This window comes from Notolabrus celidotus, chromosome 24, assembly GCF_009762535.1.
Source record: "Notolabrus celidotus isolate fNotCel1 chromosome 24, fNotCel1.pri, whole genome shotgun sequence".
In the NCBI taxonomy this organism is placed as follows: domain Eukaryota; kingdom Metazoa; phylum Chordata; class Actinopteri; order Labriformes; family Labridae; genus Notolabrus; species Notolabrus celidotus.
The window spans coordinates 1,418,022-1,430,972 of record NC_048295.1 but is presented as its reverse complement, the minus strand read 5'-3'; the positions used below and the strand labels follow the sequence as shown (position 1 = coordinate 1,430,972).

The window sequence follows — 12,951 nt, the reverse complement described above, 5'->3', positions numbered from 1 at the left end:
CAAAAATATCTGACTCAAGACGCAACGAAATACAACTTCTACATGTGTGCGATTTCACCCATGGACTAAACCTACAGAGAACCTGAAAACATCACGCCTTCATGGCTTTTTCCTGCAGAGGCATTAAACATTGAAGGAGATCAGTTTGAGACTTTCTGAAGCATGCTCCTGTTTGCAGCATGCCACACACATCTCTCTAATTCTCCTGCAGGCTGCTGCAAACTGCTTAGTCATTTAATTTACATCATTCAAACAAACTAATTGGTTTTTAACTCCTCCACGGGCGGAGCGTTTTTTCCCCCCTCGATTGAAAACGTGTCCACTGCTTGTTAGAGATTCACAGCACCGCCTGCCTCCCAGGCAGCTCCCGGCCTGCTGGATGGAGATTTCTTTACAGCGTTTATATCTGTTTAACTATCACAGGCATTAGGCACCAGGGGCATCATGGGAGACCAGCGGCATATAGCGAGGTCACCACCTGAGTGTAACTCGCACACTATTTAGAACTGGCGGCAGATTCTCAAGTCCCATGGCACCAAGTTTGATAACACGTTAGCCTCGATGCTTAATCAGACTGCTGTGATGTGAGAACGCTATCTGCTGGTAATAATCATAAAAAATGATTATAGAGGAGATCTGGGGGGAATGATAAGAGCACAGATGGGGTTTGTTCTTGGATGAGATGATGTATTTCAGGGGGAAATGTATAATTATATTAGTTTCATATTTGCTCCAGCAGGAGAGGTAATCTTGTTGCAGCAGCTGAATGAATAGAGAGGTAACAGTGTAGTCTGAGCACAGCCAGACGCTATTTTACAGTAGACAGGGTTTAGCCGGAGTCCTGCTTTAATGCCCAATCAGATGGTGTCGTGACATGGCAGGGGTGGTCGGGTTGGCTCGGGTGAGCTGGTCACAAAGGCTGCACTCTTTCCACAGGGGCAGGAGGCGGGGGCATGGTGGCGAGGCGGTGGAAAGGGAGGAGGAGGGGGGCATTAAAAAACACAGCACTCAGCAACTGAATCCAATCCCTTTAATCCCTGCTGGTATGCCCGAGCGACAAACGCCCATTGGTCTCCGCCTCAATTAGCGCTGATGGAGCCTGTTGCTGGACAGGTCAGGAGGAGGAGGAAGAGGAGGAGGAGGAGGAGAGTGCCTGGGTGGACTGGATCATTTTGTACAAGGAGGACATACTCGCCAGTGTCCCTGGTGCGTAATGCAGTCAGCCAGTGCATACTGGAGGTTCTTTACAGGACGAGCAATTTCAAACTCCTCATTATCTCTCCTATAAGGATCTGAAAAAAGCCTCCTCTTCCATCCTCTCTGTGCCTGGATTGTTTGGATTTATTTGAAGGGTGTGTTAAGTGCCACTTGGGCTTAAAGCTGTACGGTGTATTGAGTTTGCAGTGATATTGCAATATCACAAAGCCTGCAGCATGGGCATTTCAATTCATTTTTATAAAACAAGCAATCAATGAAGGGAGAATGGAGGGAGAGAGGGGGAGGAGGGAGACTGGCAGACAAGCTATTATATATATGAGGAGATTGGTCCTTTGTGAGTAGAGTCCAGTTCAGTGAGAGATATTTCCCATAATCCACTGCTGTAAAGCTATTGAACGTGCCTCAAGCACCCATCACAAGGTAATGCAGGCTTGCAATAAAACCTTCAGAGAAACAGTATCACAATTCATATTGCAGGGACCCTTACAGTCAGTGTAATCAAAATACGCTATCATGTTCCCCCCCTGCTGCTCTGCTTACGCTAGAAAAATCTAAATAGGAGTCTTGGGGAGCTAAAAGTGTGTAAAAATACACTCTGTGGTCAAAGTTAGCCCACGCAGGATCACAGGCTACTGCAACTGCTGATGTGTGGAGCCAATAGACCTCCCATTCTGAGTCATCTCACGTGGCCCCTCCAAGACATGATGTCTGCCGTTCAATTATGTTCTCTGTTTGCTCTCGCCGGGTTCGCATTTGTACAAGACACACCAATAAACGCTGGAGGTCAATAAATCCCCTCCCCTCCTCTGTCTTTCATCCACGCGGCCATCAGACGACCTCGCTGACTCCTGTCCTCATCTTTATATTTAGTGTAAACTAATGACGCGTTGGAGTCACACGGCCCCGAACAGCCAAAATAAAAGTGTATTTTTAATTGGGCTTTAATTACATGTGCAGCAGGAGAAGAATTGTGTCTCCACCTGATGCAGAGGATAACTATCACATAAGTATCTGCAGGGCTTTTAGTCTTCTGTATCAATACAGATGATGACTCAGTGATTACCAGGAAATCACCGCCATTACAAAACTCCTTCCCATCAATATTTCCCAGGGAGGGAAGACTACCCAGCCATTAAGAGTTTCAAGACTCAACAGATCCCCTCCTCACCTCACCTCACCGGTAAATCAACACAGAGGTTCACGAAACAAGCGAGCCACAAGTGTGAAAGACGAGTCAGATTAAAGAGCTTAACCCGCAGAGCTCTGCAGGAGAAAGAGGTAGGAGTCACTACCTTGGTATTTTGGCTTATCGTGATGTCATTTTCAAATGCATCATATCCTGGAAGATAGTTTTATCAGGAATCGAGCACTAATGAGAGCTTTGGAACTGAGTAGAGTTATTATCATAACCGCAGAAGAGGTTTTAATGAAAATGCATTTATTATTTTTGCATATCGTGCAACCTTAAAGTCTGTAAAACCTCAAAGTTAAGTGAATTATGCTCTGGATTGATCAGGCAAACAAAACTCTCCTCCAGGCTGTGATCCTTTTACCTCGTTCTGCAGCCCCGGTGTTTTAAAGCTGACATCATTAGGTGAAGTACGAGGTGATAGTGTGAATGATAACAGCGCTTCCTTTGCAGCTCTGATCAGTCTGAACAGAATGATGAACAAGGATCATTTAAAAGCTTTAAAGGCTTGCATTCGAACAGCATTGATAAGCATAATAATATCTCAGTCTTCAGGAGGATGTGCGCTCTGATTTACGAGCTTATTCCTCATTCAGTTTCTCTGAATGTGTTATTTGTGTTGCTAACAGGATAATAAATGTCACAGCAAAGACCTGTTGATGTTTCCAGCTCACATGGCTGCATCCTAAGTGACATTTAAGGTTTATTAGATAGTAACGCAAAGTGACGGCGACAATAATGGCACGATGATGAACCCACATTATCACCAGCGAACAGTGTTCACCCCGGCCCCGCCGAGTCCCCGAGAACCCATTACCCTTTAGTGGTTCTGGTGATAAGAGGTTACAGCGACCTTCATGACAGTGAGGAATCTTGGCGAGAGATGGACGGACGCGAAGAGGAGGAGGAAGACGGGAGGTAGGAGGGAGCGTAAAGCAGGCGAGGACTCTTGAGAGAGCCTGAAACAAGAGCATGATGAATGTACAGCTCGCAGTTTTTAATCAAGGATCAAAGCAGGGCCTCTCCGTCTGAGCAGCCAGCCTGTCTAGACTGAAACTCTCCCAAGCACATAAAGCAACATCTGCAGGATGCATTAATTACAGTAAAGGACCGATCTGGACTATTCTCTGGGGGACTGACACTTCAAGTGGTCTAGACTAAGATGAAATAGTCGTGCGTGTATTGTGTTTCCACATTCTGACACTGTGATGTTGGAGAAAAACACCGGCTCCTGGCTTGAGGTGATACTGTTTTTCAACCTTCGACTCCCCGTCTTCCCTATCATTAGTTTTAATTTGAGTCAGTAATGCTTACAGGGACAATTCATCCACTTCCCATTACAGAGGTGCGCTCTGTCTGCATTTACATTTTAAGCTTTTAGCTGATGCTTTTACACGGCATGACTTACAATCAGCTGAGCAGGTAGGCTTCAGCTCAAGGACGTGCTGACAGGATGAATGCCTGTACCGGATGTTGAACATGTGACCCTTCTGGAAACAGGTTGAACTCTCCCACACTTCTCCTACTACCACAGGATTAAAGGTTAACCCTTGTCCCGTTCAATCTGTGCCCTCTTCTGCACGATTTGGGAAAAGTAGAAAAAATGTTGGAAGTGCTGCAGTCGACTGCTTGAGCAGACTTCCATTAAAAGGGATGTTTCTGTAACTCAAATACTCAGTTTGTCTGACAACATACCAAAAAGAAACAGGACTTTTTCACACCAGGAGCAGCCTCTAAATCACTCTCTTCAAAGCCACCAGACTCAACTCACAAAGTCAGTAATTAGCCTCAGACTGCAGGAGTTGTTGGTCTAACCAGGAGCTGGGAGTCGGTTTGTTTGTGTTGTTGTGTGCTGAAATGATGGTGCGTTCAAAACCAACCCTGCTGTGTGCAACATAACATTTAAAAATGAACAAACTGAGGGTTTAGTAGCACCACAAGGCTGTCCATGGCTGGAGGGACTATGCTCTTTCAGCTATAATCTTTCAGGTTGCATCCAAAATTACAGAGACAACTTGGATGCAAATAGCACGAGAGTTATGCTCCATTTTTTTTTTAACAATGATCGTAACACTGAGCATAATAACCATGATTATGATTTGAGTCAGTGACAGAGCTGTCTCCTCGTGTCTTCCTCAAGTCTACACCTCTGCTTCCTCGCAGGAGGTGAAGCTGAATTAAATATGTATGTTATTTTCGTCTCCTCTCTGGCTCTACGCTGCAGATATAAAAAGATTCAGAGCCTTGCAGCGTTTGCAAATAATCCTTTGCATTTGCTTTGGCCGGCTTGGAGTACGTAAGATTTATTGCATCAGATGGTGTCAGCCTCAGAAAAGTACACTAAAGTGGCTTTCAAATGATTTCCTCTAATTACTTAACCTCTGTGCAGCTTTCTCCAGTGGATTGTCCTGTGTGGCAATACTCAGCCCACTGATACCAGGAGCAGGTTGGAACAAATCTCTGCTGCAGGAGAAAATCCCCTCAGTAGCAATTATGGTGTTTGGATGACTTATAATTGTAGTGAAAGTTTAGATAGTCATTAATGTGGCGAGTGTGTTTCGAGAGGCCTTGGGCCTTTGAAAACCTGTCATAACACTGTTGTGTAATTTCTACAAAGGTTACCTGCTGCGCCTTTTACACATAATAAACAAGATTAATTAAGTCAACAGAAGAAGGTTTAGTTTGAGCAGAGTTCAGTGACCAGAAAACCAACAAGTGGAGAGATAGTGATCCTCCTGAACTTTACAGAGGTCACTGCCACTTGTTTTTCCTTTTCTAAAGCCACTGGCAAGCAGTGGTACAGAGATTAAGTTGACTGCAGTGAAGCAAAATAAATCACTTCAACGCAGCCTTTGTGTGCAGGAAGTAAACACACAGCTTTGACCAGAAGCTGGGGTTAAAGGTCAGCTGGAAGGTACAGGTGGGTGATAAAACACATGAGAGCAGTGACTGGGATTCATTTACTTTGATAATGAAAATAATCTGTAATTTTTAATGAAACCAAATGTTCTTAATCTGCATGGATGCAATCATGAGACTCATTAATCACTATAAGAGAACCTCCTCCTCCTGCAGTGTGCTGACAGGGTCAAACACCCCGTCATAGTCTTAATTTAACCAGTGCTACTACCGTGTCATAACTTCCTCAGCTCAACCCGGCCAACCTGCTGCTTCTGCTTACGAATCTTCCTCCATGAACATGCTCGTTTTTATGGCGCCACCCTAGAAGGAGGCAGTGAGACGAGCTGGGCCTGATGGGGTCTACATCTGGCGTTAAAAAACCCACCTGTGCATTTGCAGCCTGGTGCATAATGTAGGAGCTCGTATTAGGAAAGGTCAAGGGAGCTGTTGGAAGGCCTCTGACCGCTGAAGGAAACACCTGAACTCTGCAGCAGAGGATTAAGAAGGAGGGTTGAGTCTCAGTCTGAATGCATTTGATGTAGGGATGAATTACAACCACTGTGAGCATCAAATGTACTTTATTCCATTTAGGCTGTATTCCCTCTGCTTTAAAGGGATGTAATGTTTACAAGCCAGATACAAGATCCCAGATAAATAACCAGCCTTCTGAGCCTCAACACAAAAACACACTTTTACTATCGCCTACGAGAGCTTCATACGAGGAGAGCGTCTCTGTTTCCACTCAATCAATACGCTGGTGATGGTTTTTAACTTTTCACAGAGTAAATAATCAACTCAGCGAGCTGGAGTAAACATTACTTTCAGTCAGCTATTAGGACAGTTTGTAGCAGCAGTTACTGAAGAGGTAGATTCTAAATAACTGGACTTTCTGTGCACGGTGTTTCAGGGATTTTAGTTTCAAGAAAACAACGCTTGTCTTCTAATAATTGAACCTTGTGTGCACCCAAAGATCTCCAGAAACTAAACATTAAGAACACAATTCCAGAAAGAAAAAGTCTTGATTTTCTAACGGGCTGCAGAGAGAGGAGGTTTCTATCCTCGGCATGGACGTGAAAGGTCAGGGTCGACTGAAATCAACAAATCCACAAATAAAATCAGTTCAGCAGCAGGAAGCACTTAGTGACAGACAGACTGCATCGAGTGGAAGTCAGTCAGCTCCCAGTTGAAGTAACTGGTATTTGTTCCTCTGGTCAATGAATCAGACAGCAGAGACCCTGGTCTGTTGAGAAACTGATTCCAGATAGTGGAGTTTGATGTGTTGCAGAGCTGAAACTGAATCATCAAATCTGTTTTGCTGCTGAGGATTTAAAAAAAAAAAGACCCCAGAGCTGCTCCATCCTCGCCATATTGATGTAACCTTACACGGGTGTGCAAGAGGATCAATGTCTGTGTGAAACTGCTGCAGTGTACAGAAAAGGAGGCCAAATGTGAAGGCAGAGCATGAGACGAGACCTGCCCCTCTATCAGCCTCTGTGGTGAATACATGCAGAGAACTCAATGGACATTTCTCCTCCGAATCAACAGCAAAACACGACTTTTACACCGGAGACGACCTCTACAGCCGGTGGTTAATTGATTGAGTTCCACTTGAATCAGAAGGAGAGGAGGAAGAGGAAGGTCCTGATGCTTTAACGTGGAGTCGTTAACTCTTAGAGAATATGAGACGGTGATGGGGGTCAAAGAGTCACATGTAACTAACCATAGAAGCTGATGATTCTCTCTTTCAGTAAAAACACACGCAGCTGTATGTTCATCTTTTAGGATGCTGGTGTGTTGACGTGCTTTTACACTTTCTGATATCAAATAGAAACGTCAGAGTTCCTCTGCCTGCAGCTCATGATCGTGTAACGGCTTCAGGCTGTTGTCATTATCAGGATCCTTATACTTAGTGCTGAAAATAATATTATAAAGCAGGATAGCTCAGCCCAGTTAAAACAGTACCAAGATAGGAAGCAGCACAGTAAATATTTACAGATTAGCAGTTCAGGCTAACACGTGATCAGAGGCCGAGGTCGCCCTGAGTTCAACATCCGCCTGCTGCAGTGGCACATTATCAGATCAGTGGAAGTAAAATGTCATTTTCCAGTTCAGCAGAGGCCTGTTCTTTTTTTTATTAAATGCAACCAAACGCAGCACAAACGTACACAAGTAGCCCGTTCACCATCCCGTCACGTCAACACTGACTGCTGCAGACAACCTTGACCCGCCATGTGTTACAGCAGAGTTTAGACATGCCAGCAGGGATCAAAACACGGGGCAGCTGCTGGATGTAACAATAAACCAGGTCAAATTCCACATTCCTGCCTGTCGGACACCTTCTCTTCCTTAATAAAGGTGTATTACAAAAGCATGCTATGTCTGGTTTTTAAGGCTTAACCAGGCAACCCCGAGGAGTCATAAATAGACAGAAGTCCTATAAAGAGGATCCCACAAACCACATATAGCATGCTAATCCTTCACACTATTTTATTAACGACTGTTCTCAAATCTGAGTTACCCGTGAAGAGATTCATCGGCTGAAATATAACACTGAACGATTGCTTACTTAAGATGAGGACTGCACGTTAGACTGGATTTTGCTCAGTGCTTCACAGAGAACAATGGAGACACTTGAATCTGCATTTTGCATTAAATGAACAAATTAAAGATCACAACAGATATAAGGAAGGGGCATTAAAGTTCTCCTTGTTTGTCTTTTTCAGTTTTATCTCAGCGTGCAGGAGAATCATCTTTAGAGTATAGACATGCAGCTTTTAAAGAGCTAATGTGTCATTTCATCACTTTGTTTGTGTTTTTAAAGCTCAGAACACAAATCTCAACATCATCTTGACGATTGTTGGCAGGTTGTAGTGAAAAGAATCTCTCTGGGCTTCGTGCCTTTATCGCAGGTTTTCTTGAGCTGTGCCAATTCAACTTGTATTTCAGAAGGATTATTATTCCATCTCGAGGAGAAACCGTTCATTTCCCCACTTCAGACCGTAATGAGCAAGTGGAATAATCATCTGCTACACTTTGGAACACAGACGGCACCTGGCTTAGCCTCCAACCAACCCCAAGTATCACTGCATCTGAGAGGGCTTTTCATTTCTACTCAAAGACACCCCAGAGCTCACATTAGAGGACAATCCCACAACTTCAGATTGTTTTTTCTTTAAGTGCACCCAAGCCGGGTCACTCACTCCAACACAGCACAGAAAACCGGTCTGTAAAGTCACACAAGCACCCGACCAAGTGTCAACAACACTTTGCATTTGTAAAGAAACTAAATACTCAGATTAATAAACAACAACAGATAGAAAAGCATGCCCTTAGGTGTGATTTTAGCAAATGATTCTTTCCAACTGTGGTCTGTCAACGACAATCCAGTCAAACCAGCAGACAACACAAAATGAAACTAAAGCTGCGTTGTTGTTGTTATCAGATTGGATGAGTTATTTATGGCAGTCGCCGCAAGAAATGGAAGTTTAAAGCACTGGGTTACAATTTGTCACCTTTCTGGCATGTGATGAAGTAAACATCGGAGCAAATTTAGGTATTATGATACTTGTATTAGCTTCCCACCAGTATTTAGACTGTTTACCCATGAGAGGAGGGCCGCCTGCTCGCCCAGGACCATTTCAGTCATGTGATGCTGGGCTCTCTCATTTTGGGAGGAGGACTGGGTTCACTGAGGGCATAAGGTCCTCCAAAAAACATGCAGGAGAAAAGTATAAGGCTGTATGAATAAGCAATTAAGCTGCAGGTTCTTTTGATTACTAATCAAATAGTGCTTAAGTCAACAAAATGTTCATGTCATGAAGTCTTTAATTTGCTTTTCAGATCAACCAACCTTTCCTTTTTCATCACTTATTAATTTAGTTAACTTGTCATTGTTGCAGCTTCATGAAATACCTCACTATTTGTGTATTTACACTGAAACTAACTAGAATTTTAGCAAACCCCACTTTCTACAGAGGTGTTTGAGAGCATTCTTTCGTTACGCTGCAAGAAATTACTTTTCAAGTCCACCCACATCCATGAGAGCAACATGCCCTCCTAGGTTGACCTGTTTCCTCCTTATTGTCACCTCACTGACCCTGCTGGCATCATTGTGCATCCACCCCTGGGAAACAAGAGACATAATACAGGTTTCCCAACATCTCTCATTAAAACAGACAGTTTCAGTTTAATAATACTGTCTGCATGTTGCAGAAGGTGAAGGTTGAACCCAACATGTTGTTTACTTGTGTTCTGCAGCTGGATTCAACTTAAACACAATTTTAATGTAATTTTCTGGATGTATTTCTTGCAGTGTGCTGCCTCCAGCCTGTGTTTTTGACATTAACTTGTATACTGTACTGCATTACTGTCCTTATTTGGTTGCAGCAGTGAGGACACATCAGTTATCCTCATATAAACCAATAAGTTTCCTGCAACTCTCCCATGATATTATACTCCAATCTGCACTGGAAGGTACCAGTTGGAGCCCCTTTAAGGCCCCATCTTGAACTCAATGTACAATGCATGTCAACGCACATCCACATGGACACATTGAGAATGTAAAGAAAAGGGCATCAATAATGAAGCGGAACAGCAGTGGGATTTTCCCCCCTTATTCCCACAGGCTTGCATTGCATTCTCCACATGCAACCACCAGCTATGCAATGCATTCTGCAAAAGTAACAATGTGCATTAAATTGAATTCTCCACTGATGATAATAACTCATGCAAAACCCCCCCCACACCCACCTGAAGAGCAGGAGATGAGGAAAACGGCGAAGGCCAGTTTGGTGGCGTCTCCCATTTTCCATCCGAATCTGATCCTCTGACTGGAAATAAAAAAAACAAACAAAAAAAAGCACAAAATCTCAAAAGAACTGAGTCAAATTAAAAGTCTTGTTGCCTTAAAGAGAACTGTCTCTGCAAACAGGACATCTTAAAATGTCAAAAATGAGCCTGAAGTCAGAATATCCCAGGGTGAAGAGGAGGGTGATGAAGAAGATGGTGGTATTTCCAAGATTTACACACAAGCAGATGACTTTTTGGCTTTGGAGCCAGGGCTGTCATGCACTTGCCAGATCTGCAGCATTGTTATGAACATAGGTGTTCACCTGAGCCTGTTAACCTGCTGCTTTTAAACCAGCGAGGAAGAGAGCAGAGCCACCCCGGGCAGGGCGAGCATCCATCGGACTGGAAATCAAGCGCACTCCGCTGTCCTCCAATCCAACTTATCCTGGGAGCAGCTCCGTCGCATTGCTTTAAAACGTCAAAAAGGGGGTTAAATCAGGATTTCCAGTCTAGTGTTATGAAAAGAGGGTTTATATTTATTGTAGTTTTTGGTATATTCCGTCAGTTTGGCTCCCCGACAGTCCTGCAGGTCTGCCCGGCCACAAGCTCCGTCCTCTCCGGCAGGGAAACAACCGATTAAAGGGCTCCTCTCCGTCCTATAGCCGCCCCCCAAAGTGTCCCAAACAGCCGCTCCACGTCCAAATAACTTCAACCAACAAGTGGAAACAGTATCGTGTGTTAGCAGTAACCTCTAAAGCTGCTGTTAATCCGTGTAGCTGAGGCAGATATCGAGTTTAGGACGAGCTGGTTCTCCCAAGTCCGTCTCCTCCTCGCCTCCTCTGCTCGGGACCATTTCAAGATGGCGTCACGGGCTGGTGTCAAGTTGAACCAACGGACACTCTGGGAAGAACAACTTCCTCAATGTTTCAAAACAAAAGATTCTGGACGTGTTCAGGAAGGTGTGTTATGATAACAATAACAAACATTAAGGTCAAATAAAGCTCATTAAAAGGCTTTTCTCTGTAGCAAAAAAGGCTGAACCAGGAATTAGAAGGTGCCAGAATAACAGTTAGCTACAAAACCAAGCTAAGTCCTGTTAGCATCTTTATACAGTCTATGGTTAGCATTCACACATATTGAGGCTGTATGATTCTTTTTCATTGTTTTGTATATTTTATTTCATTTTTATATCTTATTTATATTCATATTTTGACTTTCTTCCATATTGTTTATAAAATCATACTGTAATAACAATAACAAACATTAAGGTCAAATAAAGCTAATTAAAATGCATTTTTCTGCAGCAAAAAAATGCTGAACCAGGAGTTAGACGGTGCCCGGTACTGTGCAAGAATAACAGTTAGCTACAAAACCAAGGTAAGTCCTGTTAGCATTCACACATATTGAGGCTTTATGATTCTTTTTCGTTGTTTTATAAATTTTATTTCATCTTTACATCTTATTTATTCCTTATTTCTTTTCATGTTTTGACTTTCTTTCATATTGTTTATAAAAACATGCTGTAATAACAAACATTAAGTTCAAATAAAGCTAATTCAAATACATTTCTCTGTAGCAAAACATGTGGAACCAGGAAGAATAACAGTTAGCTACAAAACCAAGGTAAGTCCTGTTAGCATTCACACATATTGAGGCTTTATGATTCTTTTTTGTTGTTTTATGTACTTTACTTCATCTTTACATCTAATTTAGTCCTTATTTCTATTCATATTTTGACTTTCTTTCATAATGTTTATAAAAGCATACTGTAATAACTGATTTCCCCCTTAATTAAGTATTTCTGATTCTGATTTAAGCTGCTAAATGGACCATGTAGCAAATAGTGGAGGATTCTGACATGATGAAACTGCACAAAAACTCACATGCAACCATGTGTTTTAATTTGTGTATAAACCACCTTCAAGTTGTTGTTTTGTTGGAATAACAATAACAAACATTAAGGTCAAATAAAGCTAATTAAAATGCATTTATCTGTAGCAAAAAAAGTGGAACCAGGAAGTTGCCCGTACCTGTGCAAGAATAACAGTTGGCTACAAAACCAAGGTAAGTCCTGTAAGCATTCACACATATTGAGGCTTTGGTTGTTTTATATATATTATTTCATTTTTACATCTTATTCATTCATATTTTGACTTTCTTTCATATTGTTTATAAAAGCATACTGTAATAACTGAATTCCCCCCCTTAATAAAGTATTTCTGATTCTGATTAAAGCTGCTAAATGGACCAGGTAGCAAATAGTGACTCACATGCAACCATGTGTTTTGAATTTTCTATCTATAAACCACCTTCAAGTTGTTGTTTTGTTGGAATAAAGCAAACACATCAACCAAAAATGTCCAACTTTAACACCATTTAGATTGTGCAAGAATCTTTACTTTGCATTCTCAACCTTATTTATTTATTTTACAGTATTTTGAAGTCAAAACCAGGTTTTCCAACATCACCCTGCCCCACTTTAGTGAGCTTGACGAAACTGCTTTACGAGCTAGGGATTGTTTTTAATTCTGGAGGGATGCTCGTTTCGCTCTCCTGTGTGTGCTGTTTCCAGAAGAGTGGGGCGGTTACAGTCTGACTGATATAATCTGAAATCAAGAAACAGTTTAAAACAATGTCAGATATATTTTCAGATACTGTAAGTAGTGTATTTCCAGGCACTTTATATACAATATGTTAATGATATGTTTATTTAACTATAATAAAGATCCATTAAACACAAAAAGCTATGTAAGGGATCCTAAACAGTATCCATAGCCAATTATACTGAGGTTTCATGAGGTTCAAAGCATAGACTGTATCCTGTTTTAAATAGGCCGCATACTCATAACATATAG

General features: G+C 42.3%; 1 protein-coding gene and 1 long non-coding RNA gene across 6 annotated transcripts in view; one reads left to right on the top strand and one right to left on the bottom strand.

The window, feature by feature from the left end:
- LOC117808384 (activin receptor type-2A-like) overlaps positions 1-11,167 on the bottom strand; it is a 39,896-nt gene extending 28,729 nt beyond the window's left edge. The window contains exons 1-2 of one of the 2 annotated variants that reach the window (XM_034678108.1): positions 10,420-11,167; positions 10,058-10,137 (exon numbers count right to left, since the gene is read on the bottom strand). In XM_034678108.1, coding sequence (XP_034533999.1) covers positions 10,058-10,112 — 55 coding nt within the window. In that variant the 5' untranslated portion in view covers positions 10,113-10,137; positions 10,420-11,167. Of the gene's footprint in view, positions 1-10,057 lie in introns of both variants that reach the window. The other variant, XM_034678107.1, reaches the window with a different exon arrangement.
- The window catches only part of LOC117808386, a 28,428-nt gene continuing 25,813 nt past the window's right edge, over positions 10,337-12,951 (top strand). The window contains exons 1-4 of one of the 4 annotated variants that reach the window (XR_004630283.1): positions 10,337-11,086; positions 11,401-11,473; positions 11,673-11,719; positions 12,095-12,160. This is a non-coding gene — a long non-coding RNA (uncharacterized LOC117808386). Of the gene's footprint in view, positions 11,087-11,112; positions 11,241-11,400; positions 11,474-11,672; positions 11,720-12,094; positions 12,161-12,951 lie in introns of those variants that run through there. The other 3 variants (XR_004630280.1, XR_004630281.1, XR_004630282.1) reach the window with 3 other exon arrangements.